Here is a 23457-nt window from a genome sequence, read left to right as displayed (position 1 = left end):
GTCGGCAAATCTCGAAGTTTTTATTTCTGCTTCATGAACTTTAATTCCCTCTCCAAATTTTTCTTTGGTTTCCTTTCCTGCCTGTTCATTGTAGAGACTGAATAACATCAGGTGTTAGCTATAGCCCTGTCTCCCTCCCTTCTTAATCACTATTCGATTCTTGTAACTGGTTTCTGTAAAAGTTGTAAATAACCTTCCGCTTCCTATACTTCACCTCTACTTCCTTCAGAATTTCAAAGTGCATTCCAGTAAACATTGTCAAAAGATTTCTCTAAGACTACAAATGGTGTAAACTTAGCTTTACCCCTCCTTATCCTATCTTCTACGAGTAGCAGTAGGGTCAGTGTTTCTCGAGTGTTCGTATACACTCCTGGAAATTGAAATAAGAACACCGTGAATTCATTGTCCCAGGAAGGGGAAACTTTATTGACACATTCCTGGGGTCAGATACATCACATGATCACACTGACAGAACCACAGGCACATAGACACAGGCAACAGAGCATGCACAATGTCGGCTCTAGTACAGTGTATATCCACCTTTCGCAGCAATGCAGGCTGCTATTCTCCCATGGAGACGATCGTAGAGATGCTGGATGTAATCCTGTGGAACGGCTTGCCATGCCATTTCCACCTGGCGCCTCAGTTGGACCAGCGTTCGTGCTGGACATGCAGACCGCGTGAGACGACGCTTCATCCAGTCCCAAACATGCTCAATGGGGGACAGATCCGGAGATCTTGCTGGCCAGGGTAGTTGACTTACACCTTCTAGAGCACGTTGGGTGGCACGGGATACATGCGGACGTGCATTGTCCTGTTGGAACAGCAAGTTCCCTTGCCGGTCTAGGAATGGTAGAACGATGGGTTCGATGACGGTTTGGATGTACCGTGCACTATTCAGTGTCCCCTCGACGATCACCAGTGGTGTACGGCCAGTGTAGGAGATCGCTCCCCACACCATGATGCCGGGTGTTGGCCCTGTGTGCCTCGGTCGTATGCAGTACTGATTGTGGCGCTCACCTGCACGGCGCCAAACACGCATACGACCGTCATTGGCACCAAGGCAGAAGCGACTCTCATCGCTGAAGACGACACGTCTCCATTCGTCCCTCCATTCACGCCTGTCGCGACACCACTGGAGGCGGGCTGCACGATGTTGGGGCGTGAGCGGAAGACGGCCTAACGGTGTGCGGGACCGTAGCCCAGCTTCATGGAGACGGTTGCGAATGGTCCTCGCCGATACCCCAGGAGCAACAGTGTCCCTAATTTGCTGGGAAGTGGCGGTGCGGTCCCCTACGGCACTGCGTAGGATCCTACGGTCTTGGCGTGCATCCGTGCGTCGCTGCGGTCCGGTCCCAGGTCGACGGGCACGTGCACCTTCCGCCGACCACTGGCGACAACATCGATGTACTGTGGAGACCTCACGCCCCACGTGTTGAGCAATTCGGCGGTACGTCCACCCGGCCTCCCGCATGCCCACTATACGCCCTCGCTCAAAGTCCGTCAACTGCACATACGGTTCACGTCCACGCTGTCGCGGCATGCTACCAGTGTTAAAGACTGCGATGGAGCTCCGTATGCCACGGCAAACTGGCTGACACTGACGGCGGCGGTGCACAAATGCTGCGCAGCTAGCGCCATTCGACGGCCAACAACGCGGTTGCTGGTGTGCCCGCTGTGCCGTGCGTGTGATCATTGCTTGTACAGCCCTCTCGCAGTGTCCGGAGCAAGTATGATGGGTCTGACACACCGGTGTCAATGTGTTCTTTTATCCATTTCCAGGAGTGTATCTCTGCGGAACCCATACTGATCTTCACCGAGGTTGACTTCAGCCAGTTTTTCCAAATCTTCTGTAAATAATTCATGTCACTATTTCACAACTACGACTTATTAAACTGATAGTTCGTTAATACATCTGTCAGTACGCATTTTCATTCGAATTGGAACTACTGGAGGTCGGCCGGGATGGCCGAGAGGTTCTGGGCGCTACACTCTGGAACCGCGTAACCGCTACGGTCGCAGGTTCGAATCCTGCCTCGGGCGTGGATGTGTGTGATGTCCTTAGGTTAGTTAGGTTTAAGTAGTTCTAAGTCCTAGGGGACTGATGACCTCAGAAGTTAAGTCCCATAGTGCTCAGAGCCATTTGAGCCAGTTTTGAACTACTGGATTCTTCTTGAACTGTGAGAGTATTTCGCCTGTCTCATACTTCTTGCACACCAGGTGGAAAATAGCCTTGTTGTGGCTGGCTCTCCCAAGGCTCTCCCAAGAATATCAGTAGTACTAAGGGAATGTCGTCCATTCCGGAGCCCACGTCTTTTGTGCTCTGTCAAATTCTTATCTCAGTATCATAGCTCCTATCTTACCTTCATCTACGTTTATTACTATTGCATTTCTTGTATGGCCCCTCCATATACTAATTTCTTCTTCCACTTTTCCCTTTAGTGCTTAGCACTGACCTCCATTTGAGCTCTTGAAATTCATATAGCTGCTTTTATTTTCTCCAAAGGCCTCTTTATCTTCTTATGTGCGGTATCTATATTCCCCTAGTTATACATGCTTCTGTAGCTTTGCATTTGCTCTATAGCCATTTCTGCTTAGCAGTTTTGCACTTCCTGTCAGTCTCATTTTTAGACGTCTGTATTCACTTTTGTCTGCTTCAGTCGGTGCATTTCTATATTCTCTCCTCTTGTCAATTAAATTCATTGTCTCCTGTGATATCGAATCATTTCTACGAAACTTTGTCTTTTTACCAAATTGATCCTGTGCTGCCTTCATTGTTTCATCTCTCACAGCTACCTATTCATCTTCAGCTGTATTACTTTCCCATCTTTCAGTCAAACTTTTCCTAATGCTTGCACTGAATTTCTCAACAACTTTTGGTTCTTTCAACTTATTCAGGTCCCATCTTCTCAATTCCCAAACTTTTTGCAAATTTCTCGGTTTTAATCTATAGTTAATACGCAATACATTGTGGTCACGGTACACATCTGCCCCTGTAAATGTGTTACTATTTAAAGTTGTTCCGAAATCTCTGGCTTACTATTACAGAATTAAGCTGAAATCTTTCAATGTCTCTAGGTCTCTTCCACATATACTACTTTCTTTCATGCCTCTTGAGCCAAGTGTTAGCGGTATTAGGTTATGCTCAGTACAAAACTCTACCAGCTGGCTTCTTCTTTCAGTCCTTTCCCTCAGATCTTATCCTCCTGCTATCTTTCCTTCTCTTTCTTTTCCTACTATCGAATTCTAGTCTCCATCAGATCAAATTTTCGTCTCCCTTAACTATATGAATAATTTATTTTATCTCATCATGTGTGTCTTCATCATCTGCGGAGCTAGATGGCATAAAACTTGCACAAGTGTGGTAGATGTTGGCTTCGCATCTATGTTGGATACGATAATGCGTTCATTACCCTGTCTGCAGTAGCTTACCTGCATTCCTATCTTCTTGTTCATTATTGGATCTACTCCTGCAGTGTCCCTATTTCATTTCGTGTTTATAGCCCTGAACCGTTATGAGCAGCTATTCTATTTTTTCTGCCATCGCACTTCACTAATTCCCACTTTATTCATATTCTTCTCTTATATACATAAAAATATTTATTTACTCTCAGGCGAAATAAACTGGACAGTTGATATATTTACTTGGTTTTACTACAACGGCGTGTTCCATCAAGGCAAACTTGAGCCACACGTAGGGATGGATAAGCAAGACACACTGCAGGATAAGGCCCCGCCCGAGTATAGTCACACAGTACTTGCTGAGGCCGAGACAGAACCAGATTACGCGAGCAGCCCTCGCACGTCACCAAATCATCCCGTCCCCACCCAGCAGATGCTAGGGCGAACCAGAGCCAGCTCAAGCAGCCCCGAAACTAGACCCGGTGCCGGACAGCTGAGGCATCCCGTAGGACCGGCCTCTCTCCGAGGACAGCCAGCTCGCAGTCGGTCGCGGCTAAGGCAGACCCAGAACTACGAAACGTGGGCAGACCTCTCGTGCTACTCGATCATCCCATCTCCACCATGCAGAATAAACGCCCTCCGCGCCAAACAAAAAACCTAACACCCTCTTGCACACCACTTCAGGATGCTCTGCATGCCATATAAGGTTGAACCATCCAATCTGTTATCTCCGTAACACATATAAAGCAAAAAAAATGCAACAGCTTTAGCACACATCCGAAAACTGTCGCAACGAACCCAGATGTGGAAAATGAGCGGATCTTCCTTGATTTTCAACTGCAAATTACATTCTAAAAGGAAAACACCGATCTAAACTGACCCCATGCAGGAATGCTCACAAACTGAATACTTTCTGCGTGTATTCACCATTGCGCTAAAAATGATTTAAATGGCTCTGAGCACTATGGGACTTAACATCTGAGGTCATCAGTCCCCTAGAACTTAGAACTGCTTAAACCTAACTAACCTAAGGACATCACACACATCCATGCCCGAGGCAGGATTCGAACCTGCGACCGTAGCGGTCGCGCGGTTCCAGACTGAAGCGCCTAGAACCGCTCGGCCACACCGGCCGGCCACTGCGCTACTCAACGTTCTCCCGGAACGTATCCCACACTACCGAAACGATTTCCAGGAAGTTCCTCCGACGGGATATGGAAATTACACACGTCTGGCACAACATCAGTAACCCTCCAGACACATCTGCCCAAGTCTAACCTACTACTCCTCTTCTACAAATTTGGTGGTCTTTTCACATTCACCTCCAGAAACAATACTGCAACTACACATATCAAAAACAGTTTTGCATCACCCCAGTTTCCATAAATATTGAAGACAGACGTTTACTGTGGATATTCCGTCACAGACACAGTCCCTTTGATCTTCAGAGATGTCACTAAACCCGCCCAAAGATGTAAACAACCATGCATGAGCAGCGCCTATTACACGGAGGGGGTCCAACAGCCGATCGGTTACAGTCATTCCACCTGCAAGGAGGTACACGGCTCATGTTGTCTGTAGTTCAACCATGCCTAGACGGTCAATACCGCGGTTCGATTGCGTCCGCAGTGTTACTTCCTGCCAGGAAGGGCTCTCAACAAGGGAAGTGTCCAGGCGTCTCGGAGTGAATCAAAGCGATGTTGTTCGGACATGGAAGACCGCTACCTATGGATTATGGTTCGGAGGAACCATGACAGCAACACCACCATGTTGAATAATGCTTTTCGCTCAGCCAAAGAACGTCGTGTTACGATTCAAACTGTGCGCAATAGGCTACATGATGCACAACTTCACTCTCCACGTTGATGGCGAGGTCCTTCTTTACAACCATGACAACATGCAGCACGGTACAGTTGAGCCCAACAACATGCCGAATGGACTGCTCAGGATTGGCATCACGTTCTCTTCACCGATGAGTGTCACATATGCCTTCAACCAGATAATCGTCAGGTACGTGTTTGGGGTCAACCCGGTCAGGCTGAACGCCTTAGACACAATGTCCAGCAAGTGCAGCAAGGTGAAAATTCCCTGCTGTTTTGTGGTGGCATTATGTGGGGTCGACGTACGCCACTAGTGGTAACGGAAGCCGCCGTAACGGCTCTACGATACGTGAATGCCATCCTCCGACCGATAATGCAACCATATCGGAAGCACACTGGCGAGGCATTCGTCTTCATTGACGACAATTCGCACCCCCATCGTGCACATCTTGTGAATGACTTCCTTCAGGATAACGACATCGCTCGACTAGAGTGGCCAGCATGTTCTCCAGATATGAAACCTACCGAACATGCCTGTAATAGATTAAAAAGGGCTGTTTATCGACGACGCGATCCACCAACGACTACGAGGGATCTACGCCGAATCGCCGTTGAGGAGTGGGGCAATCTGGAGCAACAGTGCCTTGAAGAACTTGTGGGTAGTATGACACGACGAATACAGGCATGCATCAATGCATGAGGACGTGCTACTGGGTATTAGAGGTACCGGTGTGTACAGCAATCTGGACCATCACCTCTGAAGGCCTCGCTGTATGGTAAAACATTCTATGTGTGGTTTTCATGAGGAATCAAAAGGGCGAAAATGGTGTTTATGTTGATCTCTATTCCAATTTTCTGTACAGGTTCCGGAATTCTCGGAACCGTTGTGATACAAACCTTTTTTGATGTGTGTATATATGCTGTGCGAACGCAAATGGTTTCTGTGCTACAAAAAATCTCTAGAAAATCTGGTTCGAGAACAAAATATTACGGTTTTTGGAACCGCCGTAACCAAATGCTTCGGCAAAAACAGGAAAATTTTCATAGATTCCAAATCCTGAAATTAGAAATCGTCAGAAATTTTTTGAGTAAAATGGGCAATACGACAGCAACTAATACTACAGAAGACATTGATAACTGTAAACAGCTAATCGTGCAAACGATGCAATCTGTATCACTAACAATGCACCAAAGAAAACCATCATAGAGCATAATGACAGGCTTTCTACACCTATCCTTATCCTAATCAAAGAAAAAAGAAAATTATGTAAACAGATTAAACGACGAGCTAATGAAAGGGCTAAAACGGAATGGAACCGTCTTAACATTCAAGTTAAGTCAGAGGTTCGCCAATGAAAAGCAAATAGATGGGAACGTGAGTCACAAGGGTTTGTCACACATAAAGCCACTCTGTTTTGAAATGAATTCAAGAAAATCGTAGGCAAAACCGTCACCGAAGATCCGCCTTTACGGATCCACGATCACATCACGACGGCCGAAAGGGTGAAGGCTGAAATGTTCCGCCATTTACTTGAAAAAATACACAATCACGCAGAGTACCCCAAATTTGATGACAACCACTAGGAAATTATTACTAGGGAACTTTATTCATTTCTGTACAAAAATATAACACCAGCCGATCATCCACTACTGAAAGAAATGATAGAATGTGAGGTTCCCTCTGCCATACTAAGCGGCAAAACACAATCCTGAAAACGACGGCACTGGACGAGTTCAAACTATTTGTACCACAAGGGCATGCTCAAACACTAAACCCTTTACCTTATGCTGTGTAAACTCGAAAATCAGTACTATCCGAATAGAAAAGATGTGCATATTGTAATGATTCCTAAACCTGGAAAACCAAACACCAACCCTAACTCTTACGGACCTCTCCAATAACTGGCAAAACCTTGAAATAATAATTAACAGAGTCCAACGGTTTGCAGAAGACAACGATATGAACAAACTGGTTTCAGAAACAGTCCCACCACCGCTGATCCATTATTAAGACTAACTGGTAAAGTAGCAGAAGCGTGCAGCTTAGCAGATGTGACTGCTGCGCCCTTTCTGGACGCAGATAGCGCCGTTGGTAAGAAATGGCATGTGTGACTTCTTCACAAAATGCTAAAACACAACTTCCCGCCAGAAATAGTAGAATTAATAGAAAAGGAAGTTAATAGAAAAGGACAAGTATGAATTGGGGATCAAAAATCGTCCTACTTCACACCCAGAGTTGGAGTCCCTCAAGGTGCCATCATCTCCCCACTGTTATATACTATTTACACAGCTGATATCCCAAGACACAAGTGGTGGAATGAAGACATAGCTCTGTACGCGGATGACCCCATTTACTGGTGTTATGTATCCACCTGCAATGCAATCAATGAACGAGCTAACAGCTACATCAGAAAACTTGTAACCTGGTTCAGTAAATGGTGAGTGCAGCCTTATCCAACCAAGAGTCAACTTATCCTATTCAGACATAGAAATTTCACTAATCGCCAACAACAGGACCCCCACAAACACAACATTCGACTTTGAGGACAAGAAATTACTCCACAACCAACTATTTTGGAATGTCTCTGGCTGAACTCTAAAATTGACAAAAAAAAACAAGACTGAAAAGATTAAAACAAGCTGAAAGCCGACTCAGTTTAGTACGTCTCTTGAAATACTGAACATGTTGCTCTTCTTACACACAAAATATTTATTCGACCTATTCACGAATATGGATCTCATGCATGGATTATGTCATCTAACCAAACGAAAAAAATTCTTGCGTAGGCTTCCGCGGCCAGAGTCAGTCGACATAAATGTTTTTGGGTATGGTACCACGTCATATTGCATAAAACTATGCTCTAGAAAACCAACGTTTCGGCCATGGTTGCATCGGCTTTCTTCTGGGTCACCAGTAAACCCAGAAGAAGGCCGCTGCAACGGTGGTCGAAACGTTGGTTTTACACAACAGTAGTGTTATACAATCTGACGCGGTACCATACCCAGAAAACTTTTATGCCGAAAAAAATTGTGTTTGCTGAACGGAGGATGCTTAAAATAACCTGAGATCTACGCTATAACTTCCCAACAAGTTCCCTTTACGAAACACTTAAAACTAGAAACATGCTAGGCAGAATAAAGGAACGAATCACCAGGTTCGGGCTCAACAGACTACGTAACAATGGACTTACAAAATCATTCTTCAGCACGATCCCTCAAAGTTTAATCTTCCGAAATTGAAATATGCAGTGTCGAAATTGCTACAACAGAATCCTCTGGAAAATGAAGAAATCAATGAAACCGTGAACAGATCAAGAACACCTACAAGGATTTGGGTTGATGTAGCAACCTGATACAGCAATTTACTGAACAAAATTACTTCAATCAATTCCTATAGAAGAAGACAATATTTTCTAGATCGACTAGATTTACAAGTTTTTCTCCTACAGAATTAGGCTACATCAGCAAAATTCCAAGATCACAACATAACCTTATCAAGACTATTGAGATAATCTGAATACACAGTCAACCAATCCCAAACAGAGCTTTTTCGGTTCAGAGGTTTTTCCCTCGCTCGTTAGACAAATGCCGCGATTTTGACTGAATAAGCACCCAATTGTCCTAAATAAATGGTGTCACACCAGCACAAACCTCAACTATTGGCTAAAAAGGGCTATGCTCTCCTACAGCCTACATATATTTCAGAGGTGGACTGAATGGTAAAAAAAGGCTTAATAAAGAACAAAAAGGAGCTAATAACCGGGATGATACACTGTAGCTAGCGATACTTCAGGAGAGTAAACATGTTAGAACTAGAAGTAAACTAATTAACAGATTTTAGTTAGTTGCACTATAATATTTTGTAAATTTCAGAAGCGTTCAAAGTGGTATTTAAGGAAGAATCTTATTTGTGAATTGCAAATTCAATTTTTCCACTAAAGTAAATTAAGTAGTGACATAACATTATCAAGGAAGAAAAATATAGTTATACGTTGTGACGATATACGAGGGTGATTCAGAGACTACAGTCTCCCATTCATTTTCATGGAAACTAGAGCAGATACAGAATGCATACTCTCCAATACTCCTTTCCGGACTACCACTTGGTTGTGAATTGAGTGTGTGGGAGTAAATGGATGACCGATTTAATATTCGTGTGTCTATTACCTAGATATTATTGTACTTCAGTGCAAGATAGTTCCAACACAATATAGAGATTGTAAAGTTCATTGCAAAATATGAACTGTATAAAATGAGTGGATTCTAAGTTGAGTGATTTAATTTTGAATTAATTTATTTTCGGTACGAAGCTACGTTATTCCAAAACACTAAAGCAACCAAACCACCGACATCTTATTAGATGTTCTAGGCATGAAAATAATACTGTGACACTTGATGTTAACATTCTCTCTCTCTCTCTCTCTCTCTATATATATATATATATATATATATATATATATATATATATATATATATGTGTGTGTGTGTGTGTGTGTGTGTGTGTGTGTGTGTGTGTGTGCTGCTGACGAAGTTTATTTACTTTTGACAAACATTTTAGAAGTGGAAATTCTGTAAGCTGCACCAGTATTATCAATATTTACACATTTCTAATAAATAATTCAGGTCACCGGGTATTTTTTAACATGGCGCCACTCTGTTTAATTCACATCGTTTCGTTAATTTTGGACACGTTCAAGAAAGCAGCTCTAATGCTATATTCTGATCAGCCTTTTCGTTTCAATGGCTGCTAAAATACTGGAGCCTGATTGCTGTTTCGTGTTTATAGCGAGTAAAATACTAGGATGTTTCGTTGTCATGATTGGTAAACTGCCATTTTAAACTTAGGACAACTGTGCGAGTTCTGCCATCTCAGAATTTTTTTAAATTATCGCTAGTGTAAGTGTGGTAGTGTCGCCATCTTGAATTTTTTTTTAATTCCACCACTGTCTTCATGGATCGTGACATCATTGCCCACCCCCCATATCCACACAACTCACGCACGTGACATAATAACCACTTTACGATAACATAACGCCATGTGTATAACATCATTAAGTGGACTAGAATGGCATATGTACTAGTCACAAACGATAATTTGCTCGTAAGATATTTTCTATTTGTTTGTATCTGGTGACACACCATCACTCACTGTATTTACTATCATGACGATCTCATCATCGTCACTATTAACTTGCATAGAAGTTATCATTTTTTCCGTGATTCTTCCTCTTCAGCCTGCTAATAATAAAATGACGAGTAAGACATCTGCGTTTTTCTCTACAGGCCATAGCACATGAAGCATCCAGCCATCCCAGTAGCATCTGCCCCTCTTTACAGTTCCATTCATGGATATTTCGCAGAAAGAAAGACAGCCGAGGCTCCTCTGCATGAGTCAAAATTTCTCCGTCTGTATCCATAAATATGCAAAAAGTGCTTCCACTTGCAAACAAAATGGCTTTATGGAGAGCTCAGTGTACTGCATGTACGTGAAGTTTCCATCACTAATGACAGCATACGGCATCAAAGCTTTGCACTGTGGTGAGAAAAGTCAGGGGGTAGGGATATGCACATATACACATGGCGGTAGTATAGCGTTCACAAGGTGTAAGAGGGCAGTGCATTGGTGGAGCTATCATTTGTACTCAGGTGACTCATGTGAATGGGTTTCCCACGTGACGGGAATCGTTAAGGAATTTAGTACTCCGAGATCCACAATATCAAGGTAAGGTTCGAGTGTGCTGCAGACCGCACGAAGTCATGGACCCAGGCTGTCGACAAGGCACTGTGCAAGCTGGTGTGGTCCCATTATGGTGTGGGGTATGTTTACATGAAATAGACTGGGTCCTTTGGTCTAACTGAAGCGGTCATTGACTGGAAATCTTTCGGCTACTTGGACACCATTTGCAAGATGATGAGGACAACACAACACCCAGGCCACGAGCGAAGAAAATCTGCAACCCGGCCGAGAATCGAACATGGGCCCACTTGCATGGAAGGCAATCACGTTACCACCTAGCTAAGCACGCGGACGTATATAAAAATAAAAAGATAGAGCACAATTGGGGCAAGTATGCGCTGATGCTTCTTGATTTCTTCACAATTCAACGAAACCTATGCTGGTGGTGAAAGATGATAAAACCAAACATTCCGTTTTATCACACCATCAAGTTCTCCTTCGCTCCATTGTTGTTGTTGGGCCTACCTTTGAACGACTTCATGAATTTAAGTACCTGGATTCCATAAAGTCGAATAAAGCATGAATTCAGGTACATGGATTCCACAAAGAATAATAACAGTGAAGTGACAGAAGAGATGCATCAACGAATATCAAACGCTAATCGTATGTTGTTTAGCCTGAAAAATTTATTCATGTTATGACTGATATTACAAAAGAATAAGATCCAGCTAAACATGACCGGTACTTTTATATGGTTTTGAAACTTGGGCGAAATCAGCAACAATTGAAGAAGCAATCTGTGCCTTCGAGAGTAATGTACCTCGAAAGACCTATGAACCCGACTACATTACCGTGGAAAGTAAATGGAAACGAAGAACAAATGAAAATCTCTACCAGCTGTTTGGAAAATCAGACATTGGCCAAATATTAGGGTACAAGGAGATATAATGGTCTGGCTGCAAAGATTCCTCCCATAACATATTCTTCTTTCTCAGCCTACTGGAAAGCGCCCAGGGGGGTGTCCAGGGACACGATGGAAGGATCGAGTAGTAACAGTGTAACGTATATGCAACCAATATGTAACGCAGCTGCAGCCAATATTGCCTATGTTCGTCTGGGAAATTGGGCTCGATAAGCAACCTGAGCTATCAGGAAACGGAATCTAACCTACACAACACTGTGTGCGCGTTGTATGATTGTCAGTTTCTCTGTCATTTAAGCCCTAAACAGATCGTTACATGATAAACTTAAAACTAACATTTGGATGAGCTATCTGACTGCGTATTTGAATATGAATTTGCATGTGATACAGAATCTGACTTGTGCAACGGAATTTACTGGGTTAGAGTACATGCCATGTTGCGGTGTGTCAGTGTCTCTGTTTTGACATTCACCTCTTTAGATGACTGCCTTTTTCCAAGAAATTTACAGCAATTCGCAGCAGCATGCAGCAGCAGCGGCTAAAGCTTATTGTTACAAAGGATGAATTTAATAAAAAGGAGTTTGCTTGGGTCCTGTTAACTACTGAATAATTTTTGAGAAGCGATTTCATTAATTAAGTCTACTTGAGAACTTCAGAATCATCATGAGCAAGTATTAATAACGACAATGACAAATGACATATGTGTAAATAATGTCTAGTGCCAGATTAACAAATTATTTCAATTTCAAAATTGCATTAACATTTAGCAACCACAGTATATTATTTAGATGTGGAGAATAATATTATTATTTGGAGGACAAGGAGGCTTATTTCATTGACAAGCAAAACAAGGGATTATTGCATACTCGGACTAACAATCACGAGTCTAACCCTGCAATTGCTTTCGCGCTATGCTTGCGAATTTTACCTTTAATTCCATCTTCAAGCGTTGTTAAGCCATCTAGATCTCTCCTAGCTATATAAATGGAATCAGGTCTTGAGTGTGGTAGGATCTGCCATCACCGACGTGAGGGCAGCGTAGCACGTCTTCTGTCTCTGAGCTCTCGACCGACACTACTCTTCCACTTTCGCAGACAGACCTCGCCTCACAACAATGCTTACAATCGCGCTCCTATGTTTCGCCCTCAGATTGTTACTATCAACATCTGAACGCTTATACAGTGCAAAGAATAGCGTTAAGTTAGATATATTATGTAATGGAGAGTTCTGACACACTCGTTATAACAAATCATAGAGAAGTGGAGTCGACAGAAGTAGCAGATGGAGGGACTAGCATCTGCAACAGACATCTGCTCTGTTCCGACCGATCTCCTGTTTAGGGTTCCCTACCTCAGCCGATCAGTTTGTTGTCCGGCTGTCCGTCCGTCTCTCCAACTGCTGAGACCCCTTTTTCTCAGAAATGGGAAGACGTATGAAGTTGAAATTTATGTCTCATACTAAAGTCAACGCTATGTTAGCAGTGTAAGACATTTAAGCTTCTATGTCAGTGCCATTTATGTCACATATTTTGATATCTTGTCAGAATCGCTGTCAATAACTGGTAAAAATAACGGAAATTCTCGATTCTCAGGATGTATGAACTGTCTGCGTATGTTTGTACGGAACCCTCGGTACGTGAATCCTACCAACACTTCTCCGGATTTTTTTGTGCTTTTTGTAATGTTTTGTTTTATAATTTTTTTATTGAGTGCTGTGTTTTGCATTTTTTTAGTGTAGTAATTTCTTTAGTTTTTCCTGCTGTATGCATTATAGGCGCGTTAATGTAATAAATTATGGTTATGGTGATGATGATGGCGGTGGAAAGTTGCTAGGGGACCAAACTGCTGAGGTCATGAGCCCCTAGGCTTACACTCTACTTAATCTAACGTAAACTAACTTACGCTACGGACAACATACACACCCATACCCGAGGGAGGACTCGAACCTCCGACGGGGAGAGCCGCGAGAACCGTGGCAAGACGCCCAAGACCACGCGGCTGTTCCGCGCGGCCATCATGATGATGATGATGATGATGGTGGTGGTGATAATGACGAGTTGAAGCTTTATTATTCTAGAATTGGAAGGAGAATCAGCATTGGTCGTATTTTTTTGTTTTATTATCTACAAAATCGATTTTCGGTCACTTAGTGACCATCCTCAGTGCAGTAATATACAATTAAAATTGGTAGGCACTGGTATCAACAAGCTATAAGCTATAAGCTTGTTGATACCAGTGCCTACCAATTTTAATTGTATATTACAGCACTGAGGATGGTCACTAAGTGACCGAAAATCGATTTTGCGGATAATAAAACAAAAAGAAATACGACCAATGCTGATTCTTCTTCCAATTCTATCTACTATTTGGTCGTGGTGCACAGAACACTCCATGGAGTCACCAATCAATAAAACTTTATTTTCTGTCACATTCAACCACAATCATAAAATTTTAGAGTGGCAATGAAAGACCTTTTTGCGCGAGCCCATTATCATTATTATATAAGAACGGAGTACTTAGTTTTGTTCACTAGAAACGCTCTAATTGCGCCGTATATTTGCCGATTCTTTGGGCTGCCGTCCACTTACTTGGGCAGGATCTGCGCCACCTGGTTGTCATCCATGACGCTGAGCAGCTTCAGCAGTTCCTCTGTGGTCATGGAGGGCGGGTAGAACTTCTCCTCCACCTTGGCAAAGGTGCAGTTCGAGAACGCCGTAGAGACGTGTATAAAAGCCTGGAAAAAGAAAAGGAACCTACCTCAGTCACCGCTCGTTGACACCTGCAGCAGAACCGCAAACATTTCACCATTTCATAAATGGTTCAAATGGCTCTGAGCACTATGGGACTTAACTTCTGAGGTCATCAGTCCCCTAGAACTTAGAGCTACTTAAACCTAACTAACCTAAGGACATCACACACATCCATGCCCGAGGCAGGATTCGAAACTGCGACCGTAGCGGTCGCGCGGTTCCAGACTGTAGCGCCTAGAACCGCTCGGCCACTCCGGCCGGTCCACATCATAACATCAGTGCGAAAGGAGGAGATTTCTTCCTATACAGCAGCAGATATACGAAGCGTTCTACACAAATGGAAAAAAGCACAGACCGTTCAACTTGCTGGACGTACGCTCAGTTGGCTAGAACTGGGAAGAGGCAATCTACCCAGGAACATTGTCGAACATTTCGTTTTGATGGCCCAGGTGCTATAGTTACTGGAAATGTAATGTTGCAGAGCCGTACTGATCTCCAAATCTTTGAGCATTGTACAATCATCGCTCGACGTTGTTGTGACACTGTGCTCCTTCTCTGTGTGCGTGTTTTCACGGATGAATTCGGCCCTGAGTTCATGTTAATGAATGAAAATGCGCAATCTCTTTTAACTTCGCAGGTGGAGGAACCTTTGGAACGAGAGGATATGGGCTGGTGTACCCGTTACTCACGACTTAACTGCCATCAATCACGTGTAGCATGCGTCGGGGAGAAATATTGCAGCACGTCCGCATGCACCACCGACCTTCCAGCAATTGTCAAACGCGCTGGTGGAGGGATGGAATGCCTGCCACAAGAACTCATTACCAACTTTGTGGCCAGAATGGAAGCCCATTTCAGAGCATGCATTCCCGTCCGTGTTGATGAAACACCCTATTAAGAACCATGCTCCACCTTCTGTAATGTCCAAGGGACCATCATGAATCGCGGTCACTTCAGTGTAAATTTTGTTTTTGAATAAAAGTGTTATTTCTGTTCTCATTCCATATTCCTTTCTGTTATCTTTTGTACTATACTGTAGCTTTTTTTTTCTATGCATAATGCAAGTCTCATCGAGCTATTGGCAGTGACTCATCAGGCTAAACTTCTTTCATCCTTAAGTAGTGCGCAGCAATGATACTGGATATAACTGGTACCAGGCGGGGATGTGACATTCCACCACTAACCCAAGCCATTGCAGTGAAATGTATGTGCGTGGAATCGGTACAGTAAGATGGGTCGACTTGGAGGCATGTGACGACGTAAAGGATCTACCGTGTTTGGACGTGCATATTACCACACAGAGACTGAAGTGTTCGAATTCTTGGTGTATCAGGTGCACAATCCAACGTGTCTTGATGTAATGCCATTCCGCTTGGAACAATGTAGCGCGACGCAGAAAAAGTACAGTACTAGTAAATCTACATTACTAAACGACTTATCTGTGACCTGGTCTCACTTGCTGGTTGCCTATCTGACAGCTTATAAGGGCAACAAAAATTCGCATTATCAACATTTCATATGACTATTGATCGAATTTAAAAATTTAATTACAGTCGTGACCTAACCGTTAAGAGGCATAATCTCGTGTTAAAAGTTTATCCAGCTAAGGCAAGTATTGAGTAGTTATAATTAAAATGCAGCTAATCACGGAGGTCCAGTATGATGTGCAATTATCGTATGGCGGCGAGACTTGGTCTATGCGTAAATGCGGAATAGATTAACGCTGGAAAAAAAATTAATTTTGGCCATAAGGTGCAAATCTGGCGCTGTGAATGCAAGAAAGATATACAGAACTGCTTCTGTATGTAATGGATTAGTAACGGGACGTTCACAGAAAACGTCAAACAAGTGAGAAAGGCATAATATTTATTTTATTATTTACCGACGCTTACATAATTCGTTCAATACGAGCACCGGAGACGTCGACGAGATGTTTCATCCGTAAAGCGACGTGATAAATAGTTTTCGTAGCAGTTCCGGTGGAATCTGAGCAATGCGCCCTTGTATACTGACCTACAAGTCATGTAGGGACCGAACGTGTCCCTCGTAAACGCGTTCTTACAGATATCCGTAGAGCCAAAAGTCACATGTATTCAAATGGTGATCTTGCAGGCCATGTGCCTGGAAAACGTCTGGAGTTAACGCGTATGTGGAAGGTAGCATTAAGTAGATCTTTTACTGGGCGAGCGATATGAAGTGTTGCACCATCATTCGTGAAAACGGAGGTTTCCACACGGTTGTGCTCTTACAGAGCAGGAATCACATGAGTCACGTGGTGTACAATGCGATCTCGATAACGTGCAGAAGTCACGGTACATCTAACAGGCCGTCTGGGTGCATTCTCTTCAGAGAAGAACGGGCGGAGAATAAACGTGATTGTGAATCCACACTACACAGCCACATGCGGCAAGTGCAGTGGCTTTTCTGGGCACAACACGCTGTTTAACAGCACCCCAAATTCGGCAGTTCTATCTATGCGCTGCATTGGTAGTGTAAAATGAACCTCGTCGCTCCATAGAATATTGCCCGGCCACATGTGAACTTCTTCTATCCGTACTAGAAACAGAAGAGCAAATTCAGAACGTTATTGTGGATCGTAAAGTTTCAGTTGCTACACCGTCTGGATGTTGTAGAGTGTAAAACAGACCGCAAAACTTTCCGTACTATTGACATCAGGACGCACCATTCCCGTGACACTGCATGAGCACTAGAAACACATGGGGCCCGTTTTACATTGCCAGTTACAGTAACAGAAACCTAGTCAATAACTTCTTGCGACATAGGAAACCTTCCTCTGCCAAATGCCACACCAAGTTCACTCGTATTTTCGAATTTCGTTATCATCTTGTTTAAACCCTTTTAATGACATCGGGCTTCTCCTCACACCTTTCAGTCGGTGATACTCTCTCAATGCAGCACTGTAATTGCTGCACTTCGCATAGAACAGTTTCACTAATAGCGCACTGTCTCTCTTCTCGATGGCCATAAGGTTCACTCACATTATGGCTTGTCAAAAGACAGCGTGAATGTCATACCGTGAGACAAACAGTGTTCAGCGTCACTGATGGTCACAATGTGTGTGTTTAAACAGTGTCTGTACCTTCACATTACAATGTCCTTTGGACATGTATACATGGCTGAAGGAACAGACACTGGTCTGACGATTACAGCTGTTGTAAATATTACGAAATGAATTGGTGCATATGGAAGTTTGAGTCGATTTTGCAAACAATCCGGGTTTCGAGTCCCAGTCTGGCACAAACCTTCATATATCAAAAACAGATGACGTCAATCCAGACTCTCAAAATGCGAATCCACTTCGTAATATTTTGCACAGGACTTTGTGATGTGAAGGTACAGACACTGTTTAAACGCAGGCATTGTAACTAACAATGATTATTGATAAGGAAGACACTGGTACTATCAATTTACATGCATAAGAATTGTGGGTGTATAGATACAAAGCTGTTTATACTGACAGTTATCATTCACTTGAAGCCCAGATACAGCCGTACAAAAAACACTGTCGTAAAATTTATGAAGTGTTTGTGGAAACAATGTTCAACACAGAGAAAAAACAACCAACACACTGATGTATGTATATATTAAGGCATCACATACAAAAATATCTGCACTTGTACCTGTTACACTCTAAATTTTAAAAAAATAAAGTAAAAAAACATTTTTAAGTTGTCAGCATCTACTTAATTCTGAATGTGTAAGGTGAATGTAAAATTACTTGGTTCCACCTCATTACAATTAATCATACAAATGATTTATGAAACATGAAACTAACTTTTGTCGTCTTGCATTTGCCTTACAGTCATACTGGTTATACTTAAAATATGAAATTTTTAGAATTGAAATACTGATTCTATTATAGATATAAATGTCAAATTTTTCTTTTTTTTTTGACAAAATGCTATTCACATTGGTGGTAAAAAATTGTGTAGAATATCTTGATTGTTTTTTTTTAATTTACACCATTTCAAACTGTGTATAGTAAATGTTACACAATTAAACAATAAATCTTACAAGAAAGTTGTAGACTTTTAATTCGAAATTGCTCTACAAGGCTATGTTTGTGTGTTAGCTGTCACAGAATTTCCTCAGTTAGTGCCTCTACCACAGTTTCAACGTAGGGGGCTATAGATCCCAAACACACCCAACACTAACACAAAATGTTCACCATTAAACACTCATTATACAGAATATGAATATTAGCAGTCACCTTGAGGTTGGGCATGCGCTTGGCGAGGTTGATGATATCACGGGTGGCAGCCACATTTGTGTTGGCAGCGATGCGCAGAATCTCATCAAAGCGCACAGTGGCGGCGACGTGGAAGACGACTGACACTTTGCTGGCCAGTTCTTCAGCGTCCGCCGCACAGATCCCCAGCCCTGGCTGGGAGCAGTCCCCTGCTATAGGCACCACCTTGCTGATGTAGTCTGGGCAGGTCTTGCTTGTCTTGCTAAAGAACTGGTCAACAGCAAGAGAAAAACAAATAGATTGCTTGTTTAAGTAATGTTTTGGCAAATTCCAGGGTTTAACACTGTATCTCAGATTTCTGAAACGAATTTTGCTAGCCACTCTCCATATCATATGACTTAGTAATAAGTTCAAAGTCTTTCTAAATGCATTTCCCGTTAAACTGTCAACCCCTATTTCATTCTGTGACAAATTATTGGAAATTAATCAGCTTATCCTTTTGTAATAATTCCAGATATCGCTACACAGTAATACTGTAGCCATTCATAGGACTGACTGGAAGAACTGTTACACAGTTATACAAAAACGAACTACTATTATGCACTATGCAGTACTGTATAATATGACATTTACTGTAAGATGTATACCACATATACATATATATATTAATGAAATATGTGCAGTCTACTTCTCAGAACATGTATTTTATTGTTACAAGTACTCACCCAATTTCATTTAGTCTTACTATCCAAATATTTTGATTACTTTAGTCCCTTTTTGTTAAAGAGAATATAGTTTTGTATTTCTAGTATGATCAATTTTTCTTATTCACCTTATGTCAGTGTACTATGAAATGAAAATATATTTTAATGTTTCCACTACAATCAATATTCATCTTAATATATTCATGCTAATGAAAGGCATTTCATATCATAACTCTTGATGATCAGTTTTATCACTTTCAACAATTTCATACCTCATACCCTTATTAAAATCCAAAGTTCCAGCGTTACAAGCATGTGAAAAAATATGCATTTCAGCAGCTTTTTTATAATTCTAAAAAATCATTCATTATTTTGCATCAGACATCTGAAGCTAACTTGAAAAAACAATATGAGCTGAAATACAAACAGATACATTGACAGAGGATGTAAATATAAATAACACAAAGCACACCTTGAAAGCTCTGTTTATATATGAGGTGTAGAACTGAAATAATTATAAATGCTCAGAAAACCTGATAAATAATAAAAATTCTGAGGCAAGTTTTCAAATAATAAACAGATTATTATATAATCATGAAAAGCTGTTAGCTCATGAATAAAGCAATTCAGGAGCTACAAGAACAACTAAAAATTAATATTATGATAAAGTTACTGATATTTAAAAAGACAGGTGAACTGAAAATTCAGTAGATTACAATCGTGAAAATGTAACTTATGTATTTACAACCTTATCACTGAATCATAATAATCGCTTATAATGCATCCCCTTGGCGAGAATGAATTAATTTCATATCCAGTTTTGTGAAAGAGAGTAAAATCACTTTATACTGGAGTATTAGTGGTCTCTTGAACCACACTTTTTATCAAAATGTACAAAATAAATCCTTATTCTGATTCTGGAGGAAAACAAGCATAATCTATAGAAAATTGTATGAAATTAAAGCTGTCATCAACTGTAAAGTTAGTTTGAACAACTCATTGGTTTACTATGCACAACCCTCTTAGAAGTGATGTGCTATTGCCTTCTGCCAACCTTTGAACTCACCCTGCCAGTTACGAGTGAACATACAGTACAACGTGGACTCCAAACCATAGCGCAACACGGCATTTTTCATGTTAATAAATAGTGCCAGATGTGAACGAAATGATTAGTTACATATAAAAATCCAAGAACTAATCAGGATGTATAGGATGTTTGGTTAACGCCGTCGAGTGAGATGACGGGTATTTTCTTCATGAGCTAAAAGAACTTATTTACGAGGAAATAGTGTCAAATTTGAGTTTTCTTTTTCTTTTTGTATACTGCTATAGTGTCTGTTCTTGTCACACAACTATTAGCGTCCCAGCAGCGCTTGTTCTTGAAAAAACTTGTTCTTTAGCTGAAGTTCCGATAATCGCGACATAACCCGAAATTTTGCCTCACATAAACACAAGAAATTATGTACAAGTTTTCTTGATACTGCAAAATTCGTTTAAAAACGACTACTACTAGTTTCATCAGTGTCTATTGTCGGAATAAAAGTGTAATTTAACGTTCCTAAATCGTATTTAACCAACACATTTCGTATTGTTTACTAGTTAGATAGACGCGATCTAGGCCTAAATTTTCCGAGTTATAAGCGTTTAAAAACCTGACCAAACACACGCGATATTGTAAATTCTCTAAAAGCAAATTAATTACAAATTCATTCTTCTGTCATTGTATCTCTAAATCAGTACAAAAGAAATCAACCACCGCACATAAGACCTTTGTGTTGTTTTTTGTTTACACACAGCCAATCTCGCGTCCTTAACAAATTTAAAATATTCTTTAAACTTAATTATTCTTTCGAAACTGATCACGAGTGAGAAATGTGGGAGCTGTTATAGGGTAGTGAGTAAAGGGATTTGTTGCCAGTCTTTCAGGAAATATTTTCATTGGGGGGGGGGGGGGGGGGAGGATGCAGTGGGGTGAATGTTGGGAGAACAGAAGAGGCTCTCTCCTGGAACTGCAGAGTATGCTATAGGAACATTTTGATTGGGGAACAGGCACAGTTGGAGGAAGTAAGGAAGGAACACATAAGGATCAAGGGAGATAGGGGGGAGGAGGGTGGTATGGAACTAGAAACTGGTAGGAGGATAGGAAGAAAGAGAACACGATCTGGCAGTTTTATCATCAACACCAAAAACAGGTATCTACCACTGCCAGAGTTAAGTGGAGAAGAGCCTCAGGTAAAACGAGGAACAGTAAACGTGCAGCACACATCAACCGAGGCCAAGAAGCCTAGGAATTTACAAAGGCTTAGGAAGAAGAATGTGCTGCTGCTAGGTAGTAGCCATGGGCGAGGTGTAGGCCCTCAGCTACAGGAAATTTTAGGCGCAGCGTACCAGGCCACCAGTATCTTCAAGCCAAATGCAGGGCTAAGTCATATGACAGAGGACCTAGGGTCTTTATGTGAGGACTTTACAAAAGAGGACCATGTAGTGTTGGTGGGTGGGGCGGGAAACAGTTTGGACAGGGATGGAGCATATGACATAGGTGGTGACCAGTACAAGATACCTTCCCCGACTCATGGCACCAACGTACACTTTGTTGAGCTGTTCCGGCGTCATGATCGACCACACATTGATGGAGCTGCGTGGCAAATCAGTGTGCGTTTAGGGATGGCTCTGAGGACAGCCAACTTTGCTCGTGTTTCTCTGGTGCCCGTCAGGACTATCAACAGATGGGGTTTCACTAGGCATGGCCTACACCTAAGCAGGACTGGCAAGGGAAAATTGGTACACCTGATTCATGAATGTATAGGGAGTGGATCTCGAGCCACACATGGTCAAATGCCTGTTGCCATAGGTGGGAAAAGTAGGTCTTTTTTAGGACAAATCCAGACAACAGGTTCCCCTGCCTAAAGAGTATCTCCAGCACTTTAAAAATTACTGAAACAAGACTGATTTTAACACCTCAGATGTCACATATACCAGATGTCACGAAGAAAGACAAACCATTGGAAAGAGTAACATGGGGCACTTCAGACTTAACAATCATCCATTAAAACATGCAATCAATAAAAAATAAAATACAACTATCGTAAGTTGAGCTCCAATCTCTGAACTGCACAATAGTTTGTATTACTGAGCACTGGTGTAGAGACGCAGAAATCCAACATGTAGTATTATCACTGTATGAAAAGGCAAACTCTTACTGCAGAACTACTTAAAGGGGTGGGGGATAATGCATTTATATCAGAAAAGGAACACAGTTCAAATCAGGACATGACCTCAGTATCGTCAGTGAAGACAAACACTTTGAAATATCAGCTATTGAATTAACAGGGCATGATAACAAAAATAAATTGATCATTTTGTGTGTGTATAGATCTCCCAGTGGTAGTGTAGACACTTTTTTCAACAAGTTAACAGAAGTTCTAGATAAAGTCAGAAGTACAAAGGTAAACATGATTCTGTGTGGGGACATTAACATCAACACTAACATCATAAATGAATCCAGCAGCACCTTCATAAACGTTCTTCAAAGTTTTGGCATGTCCCTAATGGTCAGTAGAGCAACAAGGGTCACCAGATCGAGTTCATCAGTAATTGACCTTATGGCCACAAATATGGATAGGGAAAAACGAGATGTAGCTGTAAAAGATCCAGGACTATCAGACCATCTCTGTCAAATAACAACAGTAAAGTCAGGCATCCAATCATTCCCTAAACTACAAGCCTGCAAACGACATCCATCAGAAATCAAAATAACAGATTTTTCAAAGGAACTAGAAAAACAAATCTGGGATGAAGTGTATAGGGATATCAATGTGAATATGAAATTCTCTAAATTCTCCACATTGTTTAAATTGAACTTTGAAAAGGAATTTCCAGAAGTATGCATGTCTGTGTCAACATCCTACGAAAACAGATGGATAACAGCAGGTATTAAGAAATCCTCCCAAACACTTAAACACCTATGAAAAAG

At 41.8% G+C, this 23457-nt stretch overlaps 1 protein-coding gene across 1 annotated transcript in view; it reads right to left on the bottom strand.

Moving 5' to 3' along the window:
• The window catches only part of LOC124711690 (fatty acyl-CoA reductase wat-like), a 247649-nt gene that overhangs the window by 123772 nt on the left and 100420 nt on the right, over nucleotides 1-23457 (bottom strand). Inside the window, exons 3-4 of the mRNA XM_047241889.1 lie at nucleotides 18802-19050; nucleotides 14409-14554 (exon numbers count right to left, since the gene is read on the bottom strand). Of these exons, the coding sequence (XP_047097845.1) occupies nucleotides 14409-14554; nucleotides 18802-19050 (395 nt within the window). The remainder of the gene's footprint in view (nucleotides 1-14408; nucleotides 14555-18801; nucleotides 19051-23457) is intronic.

The sequence above is a fragment of the Schistocerca piceifrons genome, chromosome 8 (assembly GCF_021461385.2).
Source record: "Schistocerca piceifrons isolate TAMUIC-IGC-003096 chromosome 8, iqSchPice1.1, whole genome shotgun sequence".
NCBI lineage: Eukaryota > Metazoa > Arthropoda > Insecta > Orthoptera > Acrididae > Schistocerca > Schistocerca piceifrons.
This window is presented reverse-complemented; position numbering and strand designations above follow the sequence as displayed.